Source organism: Sorex araneus, chromosome 3, assembly GCF_027595985.1.
Source record: "Sorex araneus isolate mSorAra2 chromosome 3, mSorAra2.pri, whole genome shotgun sequence".
Classification (NCBI taxonomy): Eukaryota; Metazoa; Chordata; class Mammalia; order Eulipotyphla; family Soricidae; genus Sorex; species Sorex araneus.
Window position 1 is genome coordinate 221,599,610 of NC_073304.1, and position 25,057 is coordinate 221,624,666.

Below are 25,057 nucleotides of genomic sequence, written 5' to 3' on the forward strand. Positions count from 1 at the left end.
GCCCAGTGTTTCCGAGCACAGGGGAGGTCATCACTGATAGCTTGGAAGGGAGGGGCTGCCGAGCCTGGGTGACGTGTGATGGAGGAGTCCACGGTGGAGCATGTCGCCTTAGGAGAAGGTGCTGGAGACCTGCCACGTGTGTGCGAGAGAGGGACCCAGATACCAGCGACCTAATTGACTGGTGCAGGAGGTCGTAACTCAGAACGTCTTGAATTTCAAATGCTTCATTAAGCTCAGAGAGCTAGTGCAGGGATTATGGGGCTTCCCTGGCATTCAGCTGGCTCGAGTTCTATCCCTGACACCCCATGTGGCCCCCCAAGTATTGCCAGGAGTGAGCCCTGAGCACAGAGACGAGAATAAACCCTGAGCACAGCCAGGTGTAAACCCAAACCAGAAACTTTTCCAAGTTACAACAGTAACTAGGATTAGATGGGTCCCATCCAGCTGAGTATTAATCAATCAGTAAAGGTGAGACAAAGTGGGCATTGGTGTTTTTTCTGAGTCCTGCAAGTCTGATCTAGAAATGTAGGGCTGGGAGCCGGATGGGAGCCGGTAGGGTGCTTGCCTTGCTTGCCACTGATCTGGGTTTGATCCTCAGCACCCCCTTTTGAACCCTAAACCCTGCCAGGAGTGTTCCTGAGTGCAGAGCCAGGAGTAATCCTGAGCACCACCGGGTGTGGCCCAAAATCCAAAAGAAAAAAAAAGTAGGGTTAGTGAGTATCCTAGGGCAATAAGGCTGTGAGGTTGTCTTGGCCTTGCCAGGGGGCAAATACAGCTGTGTATGCTGGGAGGGGGTGGGGTGCTAAGCTCCCCCTCTGGATGGGCAGGGTTAGGTGGAGGGCACACTTGCAGCCCAGCTGCTCCCCCAGGAAAGGAGCACAGGTTCGTGTTCGCAGAGAAGGGCTCAGACGTGCGCTCAGCACAGCCTAGCAGCTTTGGGGGACAGTTTGTGTCTTTGCTTATTTTGCTTTTTGAGCCACACCCAGCGATTCTTAGGGCTTACTCCTGGCTCCGCGCTTAGGAATCACTCCTGGCAGTGTTCAGGGAGACTGTATGTCCTGCCAGGGATTGAACCCGGGTCGAACATGTGCAAGGCAAGTGCCCTACCTGCTGTACTACTTCTCCAGCCCTGCTTTGGGATATTTATTTTGGTTTTTTCCCTTCTGTTTCCTTTGTGGCTGTTGCTGCGTTGCCCATGTCACATACACTGATTGTGGCTGATTGTGGCCCTTGCAAATCCGGCCTCAACGCTCAGCAGGTGTGTACTTTCTCATGGCTCCCTGTCAGCAACCCCCGTTCTGTGCTCACACATCTCTGGTTGTGGTGCTTAGCAGCTGCACATTTGTTGCGGCGTCATGCACACCTGGCCACACTCCAGCAATTGCACATTTTGTCTTGGCTGCGGGGGGACCCTGAGGACCACGCTCAGCACATGTGGCAGCACCATGAACTCATGACCTCATGCCTGAGGGCGGGTGTATTTAGCCCCTCTGTCATTTCCTGTGCCCCCAGCTGGCACTTTGGGATATCTCTGGTCCTTCTTTGTGCCCAGTGCCCGACGTGGATGTGGGGAGAAAGGGACCCTCCTACACTGTTGGTGGGAATACCAACTGGTTCAGCCTTTTGGAAAACAGTATGGTCGCTTCTCAAAAAATTAAAAATTGATCTCCCATTTGACCCAGCAATACCACTCCTGGGAATATATCCTGGAGAGGCAAAAAGGTATAGTCGAAATGACATCTGCACTCGAATGTTCATTGTAGCACTGTTTACAATAGCCAGAATCTGGAAAAAACCTGAGTGCCCGAGAACAGATGACTGGTTAATGAAACTTTGGTACATCTACACAGTGGAATACTATGCAGCTGTCAGAAAAGATGAAGTCATGAACTTTGCATATAAGTGGATCAACATGGAAAGTATCATGCTAAGTGAAATGAGTCAGAAAGAGAGACAGACATAGAAAAACTGCACTCATCTGTGAAATATAATGCAACAGAATGGGGGATTAACACCCAAGAATAGTAGAAATAAGTACCAGGTTTGCTCCATGGCTTGGAAGCCAGTCTCTCATGCTAGGGGAAAAGGCAGTTCAGATAGAGAAGGGAACACCAAGTAAAGTGTGGTTGGAGGACCCGCTCGGATGGGAGAGGCGTGCTGAAGCCAACTATAGATTGAACACGATGGCCACCCAATATCTCCATTGCAAACCACAACACCCAAAAGGAGAGAGAGAACAAAAAGAAATTTCCTGCCACAGAGGCGGAGTGGGGTGGAGGGGATGGGATGGGGCGGTGGGAGGGATGCTGGGGTCATCAGCGGAGAACGGGTACTGGTAGAGGGATGGGTATTCAAGCCGTGCATGACTGAAACACAAGCACTAAAAAATGTAAATCTATATCTGTACCCTCACAGTGATTCATTAATTTAAAAAAAAAAAAAGAAGGTGCCCAAATGCCTGAGGTGCCAGCCATTTATATGCCCAAAAGAGAATTTCAAGTAATTGTTTTCTGGGTCGATTATAATTGTCTGATTTTCTTCCAGGTGATATTAACTACCAGGAGTTTGCTAAAAGACTCTGGGGTGACATCTACTTCAATCCCAAGACGTAAGTAGCATGTGGGGTAACTGGAGCCCCTCCTCCAATCCTGAACAGTTCCAAGCTGCCTGCAGGATAAAGTCTAAACTCCAAAAGTTGCTTTTCCAAATCCCACTCCCGTTCCGCCGTGAGAGCAGAGAGAAGCTTCCAACCCTTTGACACTAGCCTTTCCCCCGTGGGTGCAGCCCACTGGCTCTGCAGGCAGGGATCTCACCCTGCCCTGGGCCCTGCCCACTCAGGATGTGGGGGTAGACCATTCTGGTCATTGCTGCTGGCTTCTCCCTCCTGGATTGTCTCTCACTTTCCTTTTTCTTCTGTAGGCGAAAGTTCACCAAGAAGGCCCCGACCAGCAGCTCCCAGAGGAGCTTCGTGGAGTTTATCTTGGAGCCTCTGTATAAGATCCTGGCCCAGGTGAGTGCTGCCACCAGCTCACGTCTGCCCTTCTTGATGGCACGGAGCAGAACCACGGGTCAGCTCCTTCACTGGCCATGAGGACAGGACGGTCAGATCCCAGCTGCTGGTTGAATCGTCTGGGTCTAGAGGCGCCATTGGAATCAGGATAAAGGGAGCCGGGGAGGGACGAGGGTGGGTGCGGCAGGGGTTGCAAAAGAAATGAAGGCAACAACCGAGAGGAGTTTTAGTTTGCATCCATTTGACTAGTCGGGTATCATTTTGAAAGTCTGCTAGGTTGTTTATTTCTTCCCACCCCCACCCCCAATTTTTTTTTTTTTTCAACACCGTGGTTTGCAAAGTTGTTCACAATACAGTTGTTACGGGCATCCAGTGTTTTGACACAGTCCCACCACCAGTGTCAACTTTCCTCCACCATTTTTTCCATTTTCCCAACCACCCACACAAACCCGCAACCTTAGCAGGCATATAATAATTAATATCATATTGCTAATTACAACTAAATGGCTAGTGGAATTATAAAAGCTGCTCAAAATTTCTGAAAATTGATGTGTTTTTTTTTTCTTTGCTTTTTGGGTCACACCCAGCGGTGCTTGGGGGACCATATGGGATGCCAGGGACCGAACCCAGGTCAGCCGCGTGCAAGGCAAATGCCCTACCCGCTGTGCTATCGCTTCGGCCCCCAAATTTGTGAAAATTGTTTTATTTCACCATATGGTCAAGTCCTTGTCTATGGATTTACTACCTGTTTGTTGCTAGTTGAGCCTTCTGTGTTGTTTTTATTGAGCTTAGCAGTCGCCCAGCAAGCTACCGAGAGTATCTCGCCCACACGGCAGAGCCTGGCAAGCTACCCGTGGCATATTCAGTATGCCAAAAACAGTAACAAGTCTCACAATGGAGACGTTACTGGTGCCCGCTCGAGTAAATCAGTGAGCAACGGGACGACAGTCACAGAGGTTAGCAGGCTTCTATGTACTGGGACTTAAGTATAGTGGAAATTGGAGGTGTCCAGCAGCCATGTATGTGGCTGCAGGTCTAGAAACTTCAGGATCTGTGCAGCTGGACCAACGAGTTGACATGGCAGCAGCTGTGGGATGTGGGTGTAGCTTCTAAGGCTTTCAGAAGTAGGGGGGAGCCCCACACACATACTCTGAGAAGATCCCAGAGTTTCCAGCCTGGAAAACTGCTGTACCTGGCATTTCCCTGGTTTGCTATCTGCAGAGAGTAAGTGTGAGTCAGTGGAGTTGGGCCGTTGGCATGTCGGCGGCTGTGGGGTATGTGTGGTTGCTAGGGCTTTGGCCGGACAGGCTCACTCCGCTCCTGAGAGCACCCCAGAATTTTCAGCCGGGAGACCTCTTTTTTTTTTTTTTTTTTTTTTTTTTTTTTTTTTTTTTTGCTTTTTGGGTCACACCTGGCAATGCACAGGGGTTACTCCTGGCTCTGCACTCAGGAATTACCCCTGGCTGTGCTCAGGGGACCATATGGGATGCTGGGATTTGAACCCGGGTCGGCCGCGTGCAAGGCAAACGCCCTACCCGCTGTGCTATCTCTCCAGCCCCAGCCGGGAGACCTCTTATCATGAATTTGAGTGCCTGGGTTTGCCTCTCTTCCGAGATTTAATTGTGAATCTGTAGAGGACCAGGAGGGAGCCCTTTCCCTCTGGGCTGGCTACAGCGCGTCTGATAGCTGCACGTTTGATGGGCACCCGGGAGAATCTGAGTGATGCACTGTGATGCGTCCCAGAAAGCCAAGCCCATGAGCGTCTGTAATGGCTGTTCTGGGCCCCGCAGCTGGCCGTGGAGGGGCATCTTCACTGCCCGGGGCCGCCTCAGAAGCATGAGCTGCTGGTGCGTGTGGGCTTGCGTTCTGGAAAAGGCAGCGTGAAGGGGAGCCGCCGCGTGCGGGGTTTTCACACAAACCGTTCCGCCACAGCAGCTCTGGAAAGACATGCCTGGCCACTGCACGCCCGGACGCACACATGGGCAGGTGGCCATTTCAGCTGCCCGCACACCTGACGCAGATGTATTAGTGCTCACCAGTAGACGCATGTGTCAGAATGGGGTCAGTAAAATAAATGTGTGGAACCTGTCTCGGTAGAGACAGTGAGGCCACAGGGATGATGTAGTTTGGCGCTGCCCTGACAGGGGTTGGATTGCTCCTGACCTTTTTTGGTCCCTTTCTGGGCAATGAGTCCTCAGTCTTTGGCTCTAAATAGGGAAAGGCAGGAATTCCCTGTGTGGGCGGAGATGCTGCTCTTCCGGCACCAGGGGGCAGCACTGACAGCAGTCAGGCTGGTGTCTGCCAGATCAGTTTGAAGGGCTGGTCCCAAAGACAGCCCTGCAAGAAATCCGTTGCTCTTGCCGAGATTGCCCTCTTAGAAGGGAGCCTAGTGCAGTGACCCTTCAGATGGCCCTTGGGTGGCCATAGAGGTAGGACAGGCGGGTGAGGTGCCTGCCCTGCAAGCAGCTGACTCAGGTTCAAATCCCAGCATCTCATAGGGGCCCTGCACCCGGGTGAACCCTGCGCAGCACCGCCTGTGATCTGGCAAAAAAATAAATAACGCCTTTCAACCTTCCCTGGTCCTCTGCCCTACGCCCTGGGACCGTCACTGATGCTGACAAAGGGTTTGGTGTTGTGACAGGTGGTGGGCGACGTGGACACCAGCCTCCCAAGGACCCTGGATGAACTCGGCATCCACCTGACCAAGGAGGAGCTGAAGCTAAACATCCGCCCCCTTCTCAGGCTGGTGTGCAAGAAGTTCTTCGGAGAGTTCACAGGTAACCGCGCCCGCAGTGGTGTCCCTGCCGCTCTCCAGAGCACCTGGCTTCCCTCGCTCCCCTCCCTACTGGAGACTTTCGTCTCGGAAAGCAAAAACATTTCAGCGTGCCTGCCAGGAGACCAGGACGCAGATGTCGGGGGCCTACACTTTCATGCAGGAAGAGCCAGGGAGATGGAGAGGGCCCTCCAGATCTGAGTCCAAGTTTGTGGGGAACAGGTGTCTGACCCCCGGAGTGCAGAGTGGCACTATCGGGCACGATGGTCAGCGGCCGCTCAGCGGCAGAGCACATGTGTGAGGCCCTCATGTCTCCTGGCACTGCAGGGCAGAAGCAAAGGTGTGGCCCCTGTGTGGCCGGCTATAAGAAGAGCAGGGGCCAGTCTCAGAAGGGCAGCGCTCTTCTGGGGTGGTTCTGAGGGGCTCAGAACTCGGGGCTCAGATCCTGGGGCCAGTAAGGGCCTCTGATTGACAGACAGACGCTCAGGAGCGAGTTCCGGGAGCCCCTGGGCCCGATTCTTCTTCCCAGCCAGGAGAGTGACTCCGGGCCCTCGGACAGTCACTGTGGGGAACAGGGAGCCTCTGCCCGGCATCTTCCTCCCGCTCCTGAGCTCAGGGTCAGTCTTTGCACTTGGTGCTCTGGGGCTGTCCCGCGTGGTCTGTGCCCAGGCGCCTGCTCCCCCGAGGGAACCCTGACGCTCCTGTGTCCCCGCAGGCTTTGTGGACATGTGTGTGCAGCACATCCCCTCTCCGAAGGTGGGCGCCAAGCCCAAGATTGAGCACACCTACACGGGTGGCGTGGACTCCGACCTCGGCGAGGCCATGAGCGACTGTGACCCCGACGTAAGGAGTGCCCCGGGGTGGGGTGCTGCTTTGGCCATCGGGCAGGGCCTTCTCCCACCCTCGCTGTGTCTGCTGAGCGCAGGGTCAGGCCAGCCTGCGTTCACAGGTCACCACTGCCAGCGAAACAAGCTTGGGCACTTCGTTCATTCTTGCTCGCGAGAGTGTAGAGAGTGGGGCGATGGCTAGGGGTGGCCAGAAGGGAAGAAGCAAGGCCGGAGAGATGGTGCGGAAGGGAAGGCTCTTGGCTCACGTGCCAACTCCGGTCTCAACCCCGGCACTACATAGCACACCCCGAGCCCTGCCAAGGGTCACTCATGAGCAAGGAGCCAGGAACGTAGCTGGGCTTTGCCCAAACATCCCTCCACAAAGGGAGGGGGGAGAAGGAAGAAGTGGTTTTTGGCGATGCCTATGGCACCAAGCAGGGAATTTCCTCAGGGCCTCATCCCCTCCCTCATACCAGTACTGCTAATCGGCGTCCCCCAGAGAGTGTGGCCTGAGATAGCACTCTGTCCCCCACCTCCAGGGGCCCCTCATGTGCCACACCACGAAGATGTACAGCACCGATGATGGGGTCCAGTTTCATGCCTTTGGCCGGGTGCTCAGCGGCACCATCCATGCCGGGCAGCCGGTGAAGGTGCTGGGGGAGAATTACACCCTGGAGGACGAGGAGGACTCGCAGATCTGCACTGTGGGCCGCCTGTGGATCTCCGTGGCCAGGTACTGCCAGCGACAGCTTCTCGGGCACGCCGGGGCCTTGACCCTAGAATGGCCCCAGGTGCTGCTCAGAGGACTTCTTGAAATGCAGTCACAGGGGCCCGTGAGCGGGTCTTCCCCCCAACCCCTCCCCCTAGCTCCGGCCAGGGGCTGGCTATCACAAAGCCGGGCCCCATGTTTGGCGGCCTGTGGTCTATTTTTGCCCATCCTGACCCTCTGTCTCTTCTCTGATCCTTGAGTCATAGCCTTCATGTTTTTTCCCAAGAGAAATTGTTCCTTGACTCCCCCTGTTCTTATTGTTTGTGTGTTTGGGGGCCACACCCAGCAGTGCTCAGGACTTACTCCTGACTTCACTCAGGGATAACTTCTGGTGGAGCTCAGGGGGCCATATGCGTTGCCTGGGATCAAACCCGGGTCAGTGACGTGCAAGGCCAGCGCCCCCCTGCTGTTCTGTCCCTCCAGCCCCTTCACTGACCGTTCTTTGACCGAGGGAAGACTTCCTGGCGCCCTGCACCATCCCAGGACACCCAAGCTAGGCTGGTCCTCTGGCTGCTGTCGCCTGCTCAGTGTCCTCAGTGTCTCTCTCAGCCTGGAAGCAGCTCCGAGGCCGTGCTCTGTCTTCAGGGCAGCCCGCCCCCGCCCCCGCTCCAGAGCCCCATCCCGCCAGGCACGAGACCCTTGGAGCACCCGAAAACTGCAGTAGCTGCTGCGGTGCTTTTGTTCTGTTCCCAAGGGCCATCTCCAGTCCAGTGGGAACAATGCAGGACATTATCCTCTCACAGAACACTCGTTTTTTTCATAACACTTTATTCTTATCAAGCACTCGTTGGGTTGTGACAACCTGGTGGGTGGGTGTCTGGCTCAAAGCGGGGGCGCAGGACGTGTGTCCAGGACTCACTTCCCCTTCTTGGTCGTTGCTCCAGGTACCACATTGAGGTGAACCGAGTCCCTGCCGGCAACTGGGTTCTGATAGAAGGCGTGGATCAACCCATTGTCAAGACGGCGACCATCACCGAGCCCCGAGGCAATGAGGAGGTAGAGGCAGCCACAGTGACTCACTGATCCTGTGTGGGCAGGAGGACTCGGAGGGACACAGGGGCTCGGGACCACTGGAGCCGGCCATGCCGAATTCTTTTGCACTCGGGAAGTCCCGTTCATGCTTCTCCTCTCTCTGTTTGGGCCCAGATGGCTCCCGGGGTGGTGTGTGGCCACTGGGCAGGGGACAGGCCGCTGCTGTCTTGCCTCTGCCCCCCCAGGGCCTGCTGCGCCACATGCCTTCACACCTGTGCCTTTCGGGTCTCAGGCTCAGATTTTCCGGCCCTTGAAGTTCAACACCACGTCCGTCATCAAGATCGCCGTGGAGCCGGTCAACCCGTCCGAGCTCCCCAAGATGCTGGATGGCCTGCGCAAGGTCAACAAGAGCTACCCGTCCCTCACCACGAAGGTGGGTCCCCGCCGGGGTCTGCGCCCAGCCTGCGGCCTGCAGGCGGGGCTTGGGGAGCGCATGTGAGCAGCCACTGTCTGCAGAGGTGGGCCAGGGGGCTCCTCTGGGGCTGAGCACGTGTTTCGTACACAGGAGCCCTGGGTTCAGTGCCCAGCATCACATGGTTCCTTGAGCACTCCGGGAAGCAATCTCCTCTCCCCCCCAAGCGCAGAGCTGGCAGTAGCCTCTCAGCATTGCTGGCAGGGCCCAAAAGCCAGAAAAATGAAGGAAATCCCAGAAAGAGCAGGGTTTCCCCTAAAAGGCCGGAGGGGACTGGGGTCGAGGGGGCTCCTGTCAGTGGTGGGTGCAGAGCGGGCAGCCTGTGACCGGGCCGTGCCGTTGCAGGTGGAAGAGTCTGGCGAGCACGTGATCCTGGGCACGGGCGAGCTCTACCTGGACTGCGTGATGCACGACCTGCGCAAGATGTACTCGGAGATAGACATCAAGGTGTGCGGCCCCAACCCCAGGGCCAGGGGCCCTGCAGGGGCTTTCGCGGGCCTGTTGGTGGTCTGCTGCAGCAGGCCAGGAGCCCGCTGGCGGCCAGGGTTCCGCACAGGTGGTCGTGGAGAGCGGGGCGCTGCCTCCCAGGCTCCCCGGAGCATTGGTGAGCCCAGGACTAAGGGCAGGAGGCCTGGTTTCTGGCCCCCGTGTCTGGTGCCCTGGACTGTGCCGAGAGGCCTGGGTCTCTGGCTCGGTCAGTGGGTTGGAGGGGGAGCTGGGCTTCCCGGACTTGAGAGTGGCGGGGGTCACTGGGGCTCTGGCAGACCCGCGGGAGCACTCGGGGAAGGGGGCGGGCATGCACTTTGTGAGGTTTCCTCCGGCCTTCGGTGATGGGACCCATCCTTGTCACCAGTACTGTTTAGCACGGGGCTCTCCACAGAGGTTTGTCAGGGAAACCGGACCTCCTGACCGTCTGCTGTGGTTCGCAGGTGGCCGACCCCGTGGTCACGTTTTGTGAGACGGTGGTGGAAACGTCCTCCCTCAAGTGCTTTGCCGAGACGCCCAACAAGAAGTGAGCTGGGGGTTGCTGGCTGCGGGGAGTGGGGAGGGCTTTCCTTGAAGGCCCTTGAAGGCCTCTCACCCCTGACCCCTGTGGGCTCGAGCAGCGGAACCCCTTGCCTTTCTGGGTCTTGCCTGAGAGCCCAGGGGTGAGGCTGCTCACGCCTGGGGGGCTGGGGGGCGTGTGGCGCAGGAATGGAGCCTGGGTCGGGCGCGTGCTGGCACTGTGCTGTCTCCTGGCCCTTGCACACCTTTCTGATCACTCTGTATGCAGTGTACCGCGTTAGGTCATGCCCCGGTGGGAGAGCACTCACTGCCTTGAGTTCATGTTTGGTTTCTGACACTGAAGTACAGCCCTCAGAACACACAGGCGCCTCACTCCTATCTTCCCTCGCTCCTGGGAAGCCTTTTTGTTTGTCTGCTTTAAAGAGCTTCATGCGTGCTTTGCAGTAGGAGAAGGCCCAGGTTTGATCCCCGGCACCGCATCCCGCCCCCAGCCTCCCACCCCCATACAGACGGGACTTGCCTCTGAGCACCTCAGATGCTCAAAATTTTTTTTTTTTCTTTTTGGGTCACACCCGGCGATGCACAGGGGTTACTCCTGGCTCTGCACTCAGGAATCACCCCTGGCGGTGCTCAGGGGACCATATGGGATGCTGGGATTCGAACCCGGGTCGTTCGCGTGTAAGGCAAACGCCTACCCGCTGTGCTATCACTCCAACCCCTCAGATGCTCAAAATTTATAGCACAAAATCCTTTGTGCTTCCCTCTGCTCCGTACTTCCCCCTTGTCCTCTGCCCATGCCTTTCATCGATGTTCCTGTTGGCTGTCCCTTTGTCACTGTGTGTGTGGCGGGCAGGTTAAACCCCGGGCCTCTGGGACCAGAGTGATAGCACCGCATGTATGTAGGGCACTTGCTTGCACATGGCGACCTGGATTTGTATCCCTGGAGCCTCATGTTGCCTGAGATTTGCCAGGGGTGAACCCTGAGCTAGGAATAATCCCCTGAGCACTGCCAGTGTGGCCCAAAGGCCAAAAAATTAAAAATTTTCAAAAGTAAATAAATAAACCGTCGTGCTCAGTGAAGCGGCCCTAAGCCACTCTGCTCCTTGCCATCTTTCCTTTGGAGCAACCCTCCTTCCTCCTTCCCTGTTTCCTTTCTGATCAGGAACAAGATCACCATGATCGCAGAGCCCCTCGAGAAGGGCCTGGCCGAGGACATCGAGAACGAGGTGGTGCAGATAACATGGAACCGGTGAGACCATGGGGGGATGTGGGGCCGCAGCTGATCTGTCGGGCACCTGGGGCCTCATGGGAGTGCAGGCTCCCCTGTTGCCTCTTTCTGGAAGGTGTGGGCGCTGCCGCTGCCAGGCGGGCAGGCGGGCACTGAGCCGGCCACGCTAGTTTTCTCCTCCTCTCCCAGGAAGAAGCTGGGAGAGTTTTTCCAAACCAAGTACGATTGGGATCTGCTGGCTGCCCGTTCCATCTGGGCTTTTGGGCCTGATGCCACCGGCCCCAACATCCTGGTGGACGATACCCTGCCCTCTGAGGTAGGGATCCCGCGGGCCCTACCGTGGAGTCTTTCTGTGACTTTCCCGAGAGCCTTCTGTGCAGGAGCGTGAGGCCCCTGACCTCGTGTTTGACCCTGCCTCTCTACGCGCCCCTGCTAAGAGCCCTCCCTCGCCTTCCCGCAGGTGGACAAGGCTCTTCTTGGCTCGGTGAAGGACAGCATCGTTCAAGGGTTCCAGTGGGGAACCAGAGAGGGTCCCCTGTGCGATGAGTGTGAGTCCCCACCTGCCACCTCTGCTCGTCCTGCCCTGGAGGGGGGTTGTTGCTCGCCTGGCATTCGCTCCTCACTCCTGACAACCAACGGAAGATGCAGGGGGTGGGGGCTGGCGCAGTAGTACAGTGGGTAGGGTGCTTGCCTTGCACACGGCCGAGCTGGGTTCGATCCCCGGTCTGTCTCATACGGTCTCGAGTGGAGAGTCAAGAGTGACCCCTGTGGGGGCTGGAGCAATAACACAGCGGGTAGGGCGTTTGCCTAGCACGCGGCTGACCCGGGTTTGAGCCAGGGGTAATTCCTGAGTGCAAAGCCAGGAGTAGCCCCTATGCATCGCCAGGTGTGACCCAAAAATCGGTGGGGGGGGGAGAGTGACCCCTGTGCATTGCTGGGTGTGGCCCAGAGACCAAAAAAATGGGGGCGGGGGGGAGCGGAGAAAGATGGGGCTAGATGTGGTTTAAGAGGCCAAGATTGCACATCTGCAATTTTCAACTCATTCTGCATCCCAAGGTAGTTTGCCATCTAGGGCTTGAGAGAGCACAGTGAGGTAAGGGCTCAGTGGCCTGGGGAAGTAGCCCCTCAGTTGGGCATGGCACCCTGCAGAAAGAAATCATTTAATACCCACAAAAGCAGCGCCTCAACCCCTCGGGAAGCTTTGTGGTGTCTGAGCCTGGACCAAATCCAACACCAAGATCATTTGCTTCGCTGCCGGCCCCCACACCCTGCTCAGGTGCTCGTCTGTGCGGCTGCCTGTGGCCGTCGGCTGCCTCCCGGCGCCCACCACAGCCCCTCCCGTCACCTCCCCCACCTTCTTTCCAGTGATCCGAAACGTCAAATTTAAGATCCTGGATGCCGTGGTGGCCCAGGAGCCCCTGCACCGGGGCGGGGGCCAGATCATCCCCACGGCCCGGAGAGTCGTCTACTCGGCCTTCCTCATGGTAAGCGCGCACCCAGCCCCGCAGCGCCCCCTCTCGGAGGCGGGGGGCTCCTTCCCCCACCCAGGCATCTCCCCCGCCTCTGTTGCAGGCCACGCCGCGTCTGATGGAGCCCTACTACTTTGTGGAGGTGCAGGCCCCTGCGGACTGCGTGTCTGCCGTCTACACTGTCCTGGCCAGGCGCAGGTGAGCAGCCCCATCCTCGGGGAAGCACCGTGGAGGAGAGCAGACGGGGCTGTCGGGCGAGGGCGTGGCCGCCAGACCCTCGTCCTGACGTCGGGTGGGCTGGGTGTTCCAGAGGACATAGGAGCAGCCGTGAGGCAACCCTCTGCACTCACCGCAGATTCAAGTTTGAGGTTCCAGGCCCAAGAGCTGGTGCAGGGGTTAAGAAGTTGGCCTTACGCACGGCCAACCCAGCTCTGATCCCCAGAACCACGTGCAGCTCCCCCTCCAAGCCCTGCCTTAGCGTAGAGCCAAGAACAGAGTAGAACAGGATTTGCTGTTCCTTCCTGGGTGCCCCTTCTGGGAGAGTGCCCAGGGCGTGGCCGCCCCTTTGGCCTCAGGCCTGCCCTCTGGGCGCAGTGGGTGGCTCTGTCGTGGGTGGGGCTGCCTCGTCCTTGTCCTCTGCGGGACTCGGGCCTGAGCCTCTGCTCCTGTGACTCAGGGGCCACGTGACACAGGATGCGCCCATCCCTGGCTCCCCCCTCTACACCATCAAAGCCTTCATCCCCGCCATCGACTCTTTCGGCTTCGAGACGGATCTGCGGACTCACACCCAGGGCCAGGCCTTTTCCCTGTCTGTCTTCCACCACTGGCAGGTGAGAGGGCTCCGCCTCCCCCCCTCTGAGAAACCAGCCCCCTTGACCTGGTCCCCTTCCAGGCCCGGGAGAACTTTCTCATACCTTCTAGAGCCCTGGGAGAGCGGCCGGGGCCATCTGAACCCCTCTGCCTTCCAGATCGTCCCTGGTGATCCTCTGGACAAGAGCATTGTGATCCGGCCCCTGGAGCCCCAGCCGGCCCCCCACCTGGCTCGGGAATTCATGATCAAAACCCGGCGGCGGAAGGTGCGTGTCCGGGGAGCTCACCGCAGTGGGCTTCCCTTCTTCATTTGGATCTGTTGTCCTGAAGCCTTGTAGATGGGGCGCCCCACAGGGGGCAGCGTGGCTCGGAGAGGGCCTTCTCCCCGGGATGCCCCCGTCCACCCCCACACCTTCCCCCAGCTGCCTCAGCTGCCCCTTCTCCCACCGACCCCCCGGCAGGGCCTGAGTGAAGATGTGAGCATCAGCAAGTTCTTCGACGACCCTATGCTGCTGGAGCTCGCCAAGCAGGATGTCGTGCTCAACTACCCCATGTGAGGACCCCCGCCATCCGTGCCGCCAAATGCTGCACCCCAGCTTCCCGCCCCGGGCGGAGGTCTGGAGCTGCCCCCTCTGACCAGCCAGAGGCCGGGTACCCCCGCCCCAAGGAGGGAGGCACGTGCCCCGCATGCCCCGTTCCTGCTGGCTTCGTCCCCAGGGAACAGAGTGGAACTCGGGCTCTGCACAGAACAAAGGGCCCAGTCTCTGGGACTCTCGTGTTTTATAAGTTTGATCTTAGATATGATTTTCAAGTGAACAGAACATTCTAGCGTCTGCCTGTGTCTGCTTTCATCCCGACCCCCCTCCAGCCTCTGGCGCCCTGGCCCTGGGGCTCTGTGAACCTTCCCTGGGGCCTCACTGTCCATTCCGGCTTCCCACTTCCTGCCTGGGTGCCCGGGACATCCCTGGCAGGGAGCACCTGCCGCAGGCTGAGCTCCTAGGCCGGGAGCACTTCTTCCCCGAGCCCACTCTCTGCCTTGTTCTCCGGTGGCAGCCTGCGATGATCAGGCTGCTGGCATTGCTCCCTCTGCCCCTGCCCGCCCCGAGTGTCCTTAGCCCCGGGCCTGGGAACCAGAATTCTCTTTCCCAGCCCACCTCTCTGGGTCTTTCCCGCCAACAGCACCTCCATTCCCGTCATCTTGCTCTGCCCATGGGAGGAAGAGATTTGGTTTTCCTCAAAGCTACTTTATTCGAAACCGGGTCTGGGAGTGTCAAGGCCGGCCTGCTGGGCGTTGCTACTTCTCCCCGGTGTCCTGCGCCGTCTTCTTGATGTAATCTCTGTACATGGTGTACACGGCCCCTGTGGCAGGAGGACAGCGTCCCAGCAGTGAGGAACACCTGCACCCCGATTCCCCCAGGTGTCTTGAGGGCCCCGTCGGGCACAGGCTGTGGAGCTCCCGAGGCACCTCCAGCCCGTTGCCCGCTGAGAGACCTCAGCAACCCGGAGGGGCGGAGGGGTTCGCGTCCTGGAGGGCACACGGCTCTGCCTGCCTTTTGGGGCTGAGGGGAGTTTTCTTGTTTTGGCTTGGGGGGCACATCTGGTAGTGTCTGACTCCTGTCCATCTCTCCGGTTTCGGTGAGTGGTTTTGGGGCCCACCCAGCAGTGCGTGAGGGGCCATGTGGGCCCCAGCATGTGAAGCCTTTTTCTTTCCTCTCCCTGGCCCCTGCATACTTCTGAGCTAGGACAAGCTCAGGAAACAGCCTGTACCATCTCCACAGACAGGGATGGGAGATGAGCCAGGGAACCCCGGAAATGTCTCTTCCTGGGGCCGTCTCTTCCCCGCCCTCCCCCCTCCGACACGAAGTGTGGTCCGGGAGAGGAACCGGACCCCCCAGGCTCTGCTCTCGGCAGCCCACCTTGCTACTCACCGAGCATGATGGCGCCCACGGCACAGGCCTGCGCCGCCACCCGCGTGTGGATCAGGTGGATGGACATCTTGGTGGGACCCCGAGCCTTCAGCCGGTAAATCCGGTACGCCGCCACCACCAGGCAGCCTCCTAAGCCTGTGTCAGAGAACGGGAACCTAGGCCGTAGCTGGCACTGCCCCACGTGCTCCTGACAGCTGGCCAGGCAGCTGAGGGCTGGGGGAGGCTGTCCTTGAAGGCTGAGCAGTCCCAGGGCCTTTTCTCCCTGGCCACCTCCTTCAGGTGACCCCTGCCTTGGTGCCAGCCTGTCTACACTGCCCCTCAGATTCCCTCCCCCGCCTCCCTCCCGGTGCTGCTCCCACCCCTGGCTCCTACAGCCCCAACCTCGCCCTCCTGCCTCCTCGACTGCGACAGGGGCCCCCAAATGGCTCCTTCCCACCCCGAGGCTGGCTTTGGTGCCCCGTTTCCCCGCCTCACCCACCCAGATGGCCTCATTTCATTGGATAGGGCTGTCCCTGGGCACCTTTGCTCTCAGACTTGAAACTTTCTCTAGGAAAGTCTGGGGAGACCTTCCTCTGCGGCCCCCCACTGCGCCTCCCACTCACCCACGGGCACCAGCGGCGACTCCCTGGTCTTCCTCAGGAGCCTCGCAGACACGCTGTCGTCCCCCTCGGGCGGCACCCACCAGCCTTTGTTGGCCGACATCCTGGTGGCAGGCTCCTAGTCGGCTGCCCGCCCAGCCCTGGAAGGCAGCCCCCCACAATGAGAACTGGCCGCAGGCTGGGGTGGAGGGGCAGGAGCTGCGTGCTCAGACCTTCTCACCATGCCCAGCACCACCCTCACGCGGCAGGACGGCCCCCGGCTCCGACGGCGCCTCCGCCAGGCCCATGTCCGGACTCCCCGGCTGCCTCTCCCGCTCCTCACTTGGCTGTTGGCGCCGCTTCCCCTCCCCCAGCCACCGCCCTGTGGGTCTGATCCTTGGGCCAAGAAAAGCAGCTGGGAAGATCCACAGCGGAAGGTGGGAGGAACCGACTGGGGGAGTGGGGTCACCGGCCTTGGGTCCTGGGGGAGCTGCGGAGCGGGACCTGGCCCCGGGGAGCTGCAGAGGCACCACGGCTCACTCATGGGCTCAGCTGGAAGCAGAGATCTGGGACTTTGCCGAGCAAGCCCAGATAAGTCCATCTCTCGGCATCTCTCAGCTCCGTCCCTGGGGCTGGTGACCACCTGTTGCCCCACTCACCCCTATAGATGCTGGCTTTCGTCACAAACAACTGAGACCTTGGTCCTGGTCCTCCCACCCAGGGTTTCCCCTGTGGGCTGCAAGGCCCCCTGCTCTGGTCAGTGCCTCCTCCAGGTTGCCCCTCGTGGCCTGGGGGAGCAAGGGCTGTGGGACACCGCCACGCGCCCTAGTAAACATGAGAGCGGTGGTCTGCCACTGGCCAGGGCCTCCTGCCTACACCGGTGCTGGAGCTGCCATGAGGGGGTCAAGGAAGCAGGGAGGCCTGACAGGCATTGTCGTCAGACCGGGGAGGGAAGGGAGGAGATTGGACTGGGACAGGCCGTCTGCTGGCTTCCGGGCCGGAACTGCAGACACCCCCAGACATGTGATGAGAGGACAGATGGGAGAGTTGCCACAGTCACTCCCTCCACGGGAACCTGCAACTGCGTCGGACATGGACGGGCTTGATAGGGAAGCCAGTGGGACCAGAGTCTGACATGGGTAGAAGTCCTGGGTTTCTGCCAAGTTCGTGTATCTCAGATTTTCTTTCCTTTGGAGTGGATGCACAGCCGGCAGTGCTCAGGGCTTACTTCTGGCTCTGTGTTCAGGGATCACCCCTGGTGGGACTCTGAGGACCGTATGAGACGCCAGGGATCAAACCTGGGTTGGTCACATGCAATGCAAGCAAACAAGTGCCCTACCCTCTCTATCATTCCAGCCCTTAGTTTTGCATGCTTGCCTCAGATTCTCTGAACAATGTGGGGTGTTGAGAAGGCAGGCTGGCCCTGGTCACTTTAAGGATGCTACTTAAGGGACTGGAGAGATAGCACAGCGGGTAGGGCGTTTGCCTTGCATGCGGCCAACTCAGGTTCAATCCCCAGCATCCCATATGGTCCCCCAAGCACCGCCAGGAGTAATTCCTGAGTGCAGAGCCAGAAGCAACTCCTGTGCATCACTGGGTTTGACCCTTTGACCCTCCCCCTCCCCCCCAAAAAAAAGGATGCTACCTGAACCAGGGAGATTTGATCTGGTCTGTAACAACTGAGACTTCGCCCAGGCTTCAGAGCCTCTTGCACTAGGCGGGGTGATGTGTGCTTGGTTAAGAGACCACCAAGACTATGGGGCTGGAGCGATAGCACAGCAGGTAGGGCATTTGCTTTGCACGCGGCTGACCCAGGTTCGATCCCCAGCATCCCATATGGTCCCCTGAGCACCGCCAGGAGTAATTCCTGAGTGCAAAGCCAGGAGTGGCCCTTGTGCATCGCCAGACATGACCCAAAAAGCAAAAAAGAGACCACCAAGACTAGCAGACAGAGCTAGTTCTGGTCACAAGACAGACTGATCCATTCTTGTGTGTGGTAAGTATCGTATTTAGAGACCCGAGGTGAACAGAAGCTAAAGCACAGAGCTGATATCTTAGCCTGGTTCCAGCTTGCTCCAGAGTCTATTCCTAACTTCCCAGGGTAAATCCCTCTCCAAAACTACTGCTAACGGGTCAGAGCACCCTTAGAGAAAAGAAAGAAGGTACCTTCTTGTGGCTCAGGGAGATGGCTCAAAGAGGGGGGATGTGCAACTGCACTTTGCATGCAGGACATCTGGCACCATGTGGTTCCCTGAGCACTGCTGGGAGAGTCCACCTCACCCCCAGACCTAAGAAAAGAAAAAAAAGACAGTGTGGCAGTATGGGGAGAGTCCCGCTCCACCCCAGGCCTTTGCTCCTGCCCTACGATGGTCTCGGTGCTGAGATTCCTCCAGCTGGTCTCTTCTCCCGGCACGCTCTGCTCTAAGGCAAGACCCGGGGTCACAGCAACTCCCCAGAGCCATGATGTATCCCCAGCGTCCATGGGAACTCTCCTCCCCGCCATTCACACACTTTCCAGTACTGACTCTTCTGCTCCCTACGGGCCCTAAATTCTCAAGAGATGGGTGGTCTAGGCCAGAAGAGAGAATAAAAATGTGTGGATGCGACAGGGCAAGAAAGGATCAAAACCAAGCTCGTGTTTAAGTTTTGCCAGGGACAGAGAAAACAGTCGCAGTTGCTGTGTCCTACACCTGTGGGTCAGGAGCCGGGCTGATGGCCTTTATGTGGATTATTAAAGCCTCACAGTGACTTTAACAATACAGTTACTATGACGACCCCACTTCATCTGGGAAAATCTGAAGCTTTGGTCAAACATCCTACCCAAGGTTATAGTAATGGGGCGGCAAACAACCACTGCCAGGAATCAGCTTGAGTGATTGAACATTCAGGAGACCCTGGACTCAGTCCTGGGCACCTCGGGGCTCCCCAGCACCATCAGGAGTGACCTCAGCACGGAGCTAGAAGTCATCCCCAGTTCTGCTAGGGTGTGGCCCCCAAACCAAAAGAAGGAGCCAGACTGATAACCATTATCGGGGGTGGGGGGTGGGGAACTGCACCCCCCGTGGACCCCTCTGTGCTCAGGACTTCTTTCTGCCTCAGGTCTCAGGGGTCACTCCTGCCAGGACTTGGGGAACTAGCTGGGGTGCCAGGGTTCAAATCCAAGTTGACCCCATGCAAGGCAAACTACCTGCTGTACTATCTTTCTGGCCCTTCTTTTTGTTTAGGGGCCACACCTGGGGGGTGCAGTGGGAATTGAACCCAGGGTCAGCTGCATGCAAGGCAAACATCCTAGCCCTGTGCTATCACTTTGGCCCCCTTAAAACCTAACTGCAGGGCTGGAGCAATAGCACAGCGGGTAGGGCGTTTGCCTTGCACGCGGCCGACCCGGGTTCGATTCCCAGCATCCCATAGGGTCCCCTGAGCACCGCCAGGAGTGATTCCTGAGTGCAGAGCCAGGAGTAACACCTGTGCATTGCCAGGTGTGACCCAAAAGGCAAAAACAAACAAACAAAAAAACCTAACTGCAGAGGCCAGAGTGATAGCACAGCAGGTGACACTTGCCTTGCATGCAGCTGACCCAGGTATGACCCCTGGCACCCCACATGGTCCCCCAAGTCCTTGAGCCTGCCAGGAATGATCCCTGAGCACAGAACCAGGAGTAAGCCTTGAGCACCGCTGGGTGTGTCTTCCTCCTACCCCACCTCACTGCACGCACACAAAAAGCTTGTTCTACTGGCACTAAGGGGTCAGTGAGGGGCCGAAGTGATAGTACAGTAGGTAAGGCGTCTGCCTTGCATGAAGCTGACCTGGGTTCAGTCCCCAGCATCCCATATGGTCCCCCAAGCACCACCAGGAGTGCAGATTCAGGAGTAACTGCTAAGCATCACTGGGTATGACCCAAAAAGCAAAAAAAAAAAAAAAAAAAAAAAGGGGGGGGGAATGTCAATGAATCAAGGGACAAGCTGATGTGTAGGAAAAGTTTATTAGCTATGTCTTTATTAGCAACAAGTTTGGAAGATGGTGGTCTCACATCCTGGAGAACTCACAGCTTGCTGGGTCATACCTGTTGGGTTGTAAGAAGCAGCTAACACAGGAAAGGAAGGTCCCGGGAACTATTTTGAGATCAGTCATGGCACTCACCAACCATGGTGGGTGCCTGGGTAGTTGACCAGTTTGGCTAGAGCCAGGTATAAATCACTTTAAAAAAAAATCTCAGGGGGCTGGAGTGATAGCACAGCGGGTAGGGCGTTTGCCTTGCATGTGGTCGACCCTAGTTCGATTCCCAGCATCCCATATGGTCCCCTGAGCACCACCAGGACTTAATTCCTGAGTGCAGAGCCAGAAGTAACCCCTAAGCATCACCAGGTGTGACCCAAAAAGAAAAAAAAAAGAAAAGAAAAAAAATCTCAGATGAGGGGTTCTGCCCCCAGACTGACTTCCTGTCATGCACACCCTTTTCCAAGAAGGACATGATAGGGGACACATTCTTGCCGTTCTCAACAGCCCAGTGGAGCTGGCCAGCTCGGAGTTCCTCTCAATTCCTTTTGGGCCGGTTTCTAGAGGATTTTTAGGATTCTCCAGCACGCTGCCTGTTCCCCTTCCTCCTGGGAGGTGTGGCGGCGCGGGGAGTCTGGCCACAGATGTAGAGATTGCCCTCTTCGGGGTGGTCTGGGAGTCAGCACATCCTCGCTGCTACCTCTCCAACTCTCCTTATTGGGCTTCCCAGGCCGGGCCACTGCCTCCCTCAGGCTTGTGCTCCATGTTCTGGTGGGGGCAGGGAGTCAAGGCTGACGCTGGAGTCTAAGGCCCGGCTGCGCTATATATAGCCCCAGCGAGTGGAGTGGCCAGGCGGTGCGGGGAGGACGTGCCGCTCTGACTTTGAGCTTGGTGGGGTTGTGTGTGAGGGACGCCCCGAGGAGTGAACTGGACAGGCCAGAGAAGGCTCTCAGAGGTGGGATGGGCGAGAGCCAGGCTGCAGGGCTAGCAGAGGCGTGGGGTGAGATGGAAGGGCAAGGGGGGAGTAAAGGAGAGGAACCGGAACAGGCAGGAGCAGTGGAAGTTTCCAGATGTGGCTGAGCTGACACAGAGCAGTGTTCTGGAATGACCCCGGGGGCAGGAGTAGCCTTGGGTGCTGTTGGGGAGCGCTTCCTGATGGTTCACTTAAGCGATTTCCAGGGAGGTGCTGAGTAAATTTTTTTTTTTCTAGAACGGGGGTGATAGACCATATAAGTTTGGGATTTTCTGCTCTAGAAGGTGCCTGAGGTGAAAAGGATGTGACTCGGGGCTGGAGCAATAGCACAGCGGGTAGGGCGCTTGCCTTGCACGCGGCCAACCCAGGCTGACCCAGGTTCGAATCCCAGCATCCCATATGGTCCCCTGAGCACCGCCAGGGGTAATTCCTGAGTGTAGAACCAGGAGTAACCCCTGTGCATTGCTGGGTGTGACCCAAAAAGCAAAAAAAAAAAAAAAAAAAAAAATGAAAAGGATGTGACTCTCCTGAAAACAGGTGCCAGGGGGCTGGAGTGATAGCAGAGTGGGTAGGGCGTTTGCCTTCTACGCGGCTGACCTTGGTTTGATTCCCAGGATCCCGTATGGTACCCCTGAGCACCACCAGGAGTAATTCCTGAGTGCAGAGCCAGGAGTCAGGAATAACCCCTGTGCATCGCCAGGTGTGACCCAAAAAGAAAAAAAGAAAAAAAAACACAGGTGCCAAGTTCCAAGAACTTGGCAGCACTGTCCAAGGACAGCCCTAAGAGAGAGCCACAGGCCTGGGACCAGGAACGTGCTTTGGCACCTACTGTCTTCCTGGGGAAACATTTCAAAAGATCGTAGGGCCCAAGTGATAGTGCAGGGCTTAGGTGCCTGCCGAGCATTCCATGCCAGTACAGCCCCTGAGTGCTGACAAGGGAGAGCCATGAGTACCAGCAGGAGCGACCCCCCCCCCCCAAGTACAGGGCCAGAGGTAGCCCTCAGGCACTGCTGGAAATGGCCCAAACATTCCCCTCAAAAGTTCTAAGGGGAGGGGCTGGAACGATAGCACAGAGGGTAGGGCATTTGCCTTGCACGCGGTCGACCTGGGTTCGATTCCCAGCATCCCATATGGTCCCCTGAGCACCGCCAGGACTTAATTCCTGAGTGCAGAGCCAGGAGTAACCCCTGTGCATCTCTGGGGGTGACCCAAAAAGCAAAAAAAAAAATTCTAAGGTGGGGGTGGAGCCATAGTACAGCATGTAGGGTGTTTGCCTTGCATGCAGCCAACCTGGGTGCGATCCCCAGCATCCCATATGATCCACTGAGCCCCACCAGGAGTAATTCCTGAGTGCAGAGCCAGGAGTGACTACTGAGCATTGCCGGGTGGACCCAAAAAGACCAAAAACAATTCTAAGGAGTCAAGAAGGTGATTTAGGGGCTGGAGCAATAGCACAGCAGGTAGGGCGTTTTCCTTGCACACAGCCGACCTAGGTTCGATTCCCAGCATCCCATATGGTCCCCTGAGCACTGCCAGGAGTAATTCCTGAGTGCAAAGAAAGGAATAACCCCTGTGCACTGCCAGGTGTGACCCAAAAAGAAAAAAAAAAAAGGTAATTCAGGGGCCGGAGCGATAGCACAGCGGGTAGGGCGTTTGCCTTGCACGCGGCCGACCCGGGTTCGATCCCCGGCATCCCATATGGTCCCCCAAGCACCGCCAGGAATGATTCCTGAGTGCAAAGCCAGGAGTAACTCCTGAGCAGCGCTGGGTGTGACCCAAAAAGCAAAAAAAAAAAAAAAAAAAGGTAATTCAAAGGCTGGAGCACATGTGGGACCCAACACCACAGGATCCTCCAAGCAATATCAATGTGCTTCCCACAAAACAGTCACTATTTGGATAGTGATGATTGGAAGAGGCAGACTGCAATGATACACAGAAGCACGTTTTGTGGGAGCCACACCTGGGGGTGCTCAGGACATCAGTCCCAGCTCTGACCAGTGGTGTCAGAGGACCAACTAGTGGTGCTGGGAATGAGACCCACACCAGCTTCTCAGGTTCTTTCTCCGCTGCTTGCACTATCCATTCAAGAAAGAAAGCCTGGGTCAGAGAGAGTTCAATCCTGGGCAGGCTGCTTGCCCTGCATGAGGCAGACCCCGTCTGCTCCCTGGCACCACTGTGTGCCCCCTCCAAACCAAAAGATAGTTTTTAACTGTCTTTCCCAGGATTTCCCCAAACCCCGCTTCAGCCAACATCCCTGTGACAGAGAGAAGCAGAACACTTTTACTTGTTTGTTCAGTTTGGGGGCCACACCTGGTGGTGCTCAGGGGGCTTACTCCTGGCTCTGTGCTAAGGGATCTCTCTGGTCAGGGCTCAGGGGACCATATATGGTAGGTATGAAGTTTTCATATCATGAAATGTTTCCTCAGGGATCAAACACAGGCTGCTCGCATGCAAGGCAAGTGCCCTACCCTCCGAACTATCTCTCCCAGCCCCAGAAGCAGTACATTGGGTCCCACACTAAAATCTGGGGATTCTGCGGAAGGGTTGTGCTTTCTAAACCCTCCCAGATGGGGCTGGAGTGACAGTACAGCAGATAGAGCATTTGCCTTGTATGTGGCTGACCTGGGTTCGATCCCCGGCATCCTATATGGTCCCCTGAGCACCTCCAGGAGTAATTTCTGAGTACAGAGCCAGGAGTAAGCCTGGAGCATTGCTGATTGTGACCCAAAAAGCAATAAACAAACAAACAAACAAACTCTCCCCACCATCACCATTAGCAGCTGTGGGGTTTCCAGTTGCCAACAGGGAGCTTTCTGCCCACCTCTCAGGGCTCTGCTCCCATCACACACACCCATTTCCCGCCCCCCTCCATGTCCCCCACCCTGGGCAAGACTCTGCTCCATGTACCAGCCAAGTGGTGTCCCCCAGAAAGCATGTAATGGAAAGCGTGACCCACTGCAGTCTTCACATTGACCCTGCAGTTCCCAAACCACAGAGCCCCGGGTGACTCTCAAATTCTCAAACAAGGTTCTGATCCTTTCCAGCCCGAGCCCCTTGTGAATAACCAGCGCTTGTAGTTCTCACAGCCCTGGCTCTGCTCTGCGCTCCCGGAGGCTGCAAACCCGTCCCAGTTCTCCACCAAGTGGAAACTGGCCTGTTTCCCCCCCCGCCCCCCCCAGTCTGGGAATTGTCAAAACTTCATCCACTTTGCATACCTTTATTAACCACCTATCAGGTGCAGGGCTCTGCCTGGAGAGCTAGACAGAGCCTTGGGGAGCTGGTGTTCTTCTGCGGATACTTTGTTCCCAACCCTGAATGTCTGGACCAGAGACATTCAGGTTTCTGCTGCAGGTTTTTGGTCTCAGTTTCCACAACTGTAAGGCAAGACCAAGTGGTTAGAGGACTATGAGACAGAGCCTTGGGTGTTGTTTCTTAAAAAAAAATAAAAATTAGGGGCTAGAGCAATAGTACAGCGGGTAGGGTGTTTGCCTTGCACGCAGCTGACCCGGGTTCGATTCCCAGCATCCCATATGGTCCTCTGAGCACCACCAGGGGTGATTCCTGAGTGCATGAGCCAGGAGTAACCCCTTTCTATTGCCAGGTGTGACCCAAAAAGAAAAAAAAATTAATGACTACAGTTTAGGTCACATATTTAAAATTATGTTCATGTTTATTATTATTATTATTATTTTGCATACAGGCAGTGCTCAGAGCTTCCTCCTGCTCAGAAGATCACATGTGGTCCCAGGGATTAGGGCCATCTTTATGTACCCACTGTACTATCTGTCTGGCTCTTAATTTGTATGGTTTTGATGTACACAGTGTATCTCATCACCACCAAAACACCTAAGACCCTCCACCAATGTCCTTAAGTTATTTTCAGTCCAGTCTACATGTTTTTTTTTGGCAGGGGGCACACCTGGTGGTGTTCAGGGTTTACTCCTGGGTCTATCTTAGGGGTCAGTCTGGGAAGTTTATGAATCATATGGGCTGCCAAGGATCTAACCCAGGTGGGCCGTGTGTAAGGCTAGTGCCCCTACCCACTGTACTTCTTCCAGCCTCTCTGAAGCAATTTGTATTTGCACTCAGAATGACTTACACTTGCACCCAGCAGGCTGTTTTACTGTTCTGTTTGTTTTTTGTTTTGTTGGTGCTCAGGGCTTTCTCCTGTTCTATGCTCAGGGATCACACCTGGCAGGCTCAGGGGGACCATATGGGTTGCTGGGAATGGAATCCAGGTTGGCTAC

At 56.8% G+C, this 25,057-nt stretch overlaps 2 protein-coding genes across 2 annotated transcripts in view; one reads left to right on the forward strand and one right to left on the reverse strand.

The window, feature by feature from the left end:
* The window catches only part of EFTUD2 (elongation factor Tu GTP binding domain containing 2), a 33,157-nt gene extending 18,989 nt beyond the window's left edge, over positions 1 to 14,168 (forward strand). Inside the window, exons 12-28 of the mRNA XM_004621010.2 lie at positions 2,545 to 2,608; positions 2,920 to 3,010; positions 5,652 to 5,787; positions 6,499 to 6,626; positions 7,150 to 7,343; positions 8,264 to 8,375; positions 8,644 to 8,784; positions 9,169 to 9,270; positions 9,753 to 9,835; positions 10,991 to 11,077; positions 11,246 to 11,372; positions 11,517 to 11,604; positions 12,422 to 12,540; positions 12,629 to 12,723; positions 13,202 to 13,355; positions 13,494 to 13,601; positions 13,797 to 14,168. Coding sequence (XP_004621067.1) covers positions 2,545 to 2,608; positions 2,920 to 3,010; positions 5,652 to 5,787; positions 6,499 to 6,626; positions 7,150 to 7,343; positions 8,264 to 8,375; positions 8,644 to 8,784; positions 9,169 to 9,270; positions 9,753 to 9,835; positions 10,991 to 11,077; positions 11,246 to 11,372; positions 11,517 to 11,604; positions 12,422 to 12,540; positions 12,629 to 12,723; positions 13,202 to 13,355; positions 13,494 to 13,601; positions 13,797 to 13,892 — 1,925 coding nt within the window. The 3' untranslated portion in view covers positions 13,893 to 14,168. The remainder of the gene's footprint in view (positions 1 to 2,544; positions 2,609 to 2,919; positions 3,011 to 5,651; positions 5,788 to 6,498; positions 6,627 to 7,149; positions 7,344 to 8,263; positions 8,376 to 8,643; positions 8,785 to 9,168; positions 9,271 to 9,752; positions 9,836 to 10,990; positions 11,078 to 11,245; positions 11,373 to 11,516; positions 11,605 to 12,421; positions 12,541 to 12,628; positions 12,724 to 13,201; positions 13,356 to 13,493; positions 13,602 to 13,796) is intronic.
* Positions 14,169 to 14,563: 395 nt separating this feature from the next.
* HIGD1B (HIG1 hypoxia inducible domain family member 1B) lies at positions 14,564 to 16,199 on the reverse strand. Its single transcript, XM_004621009.2, has 3 exons — positions 15,866 to 16,199; positions 15,264 to 15,398; positions 14,564 to 14,694 (listed from the first exon to the last, which is right to left on the reverse strand). Exons 1-3 carry the CDS (start codon positions 15,963 to 15,965, stop codon positions 14,630 to 14,632), a joined length of 300 nt encoding a protein of 99 aa, XP_004621066.1. The 5' UTR covers positions 15,966 to 16,199; the 3' UTR covers positions 14,564 to 14,629.
* Between the last annotated feature and the right edge of the window lie 8,858 nt (positions 16,200 to 25,057).

Excerpts from the sequence above, each read along its gene's own strand:
- HIGD1B (XM_004621009.2), bottom strand. The coding sequence starts at position 15,965 with ATGTCGGCCAACAAAGGCTGGTGGGTGCCGCCCGAGGGGGACGACAGC. Across the intron at positions 15,399-15,865 it reads GTCGCCGCTGGTGCCCGTGG|GCTTAGGAGGCTGCCTGGTG; the intron begins GTGAGTGGGAGG and ends TCTCTGACACAG. Across the intron at positions 14,695-15,263 it reads CGTGGGCGCCATCATGCTCG|GGGCCGTGTACACCATGTAC; the intron begins GTGAGTAGCAAG and ends CTCCTGCCACAG.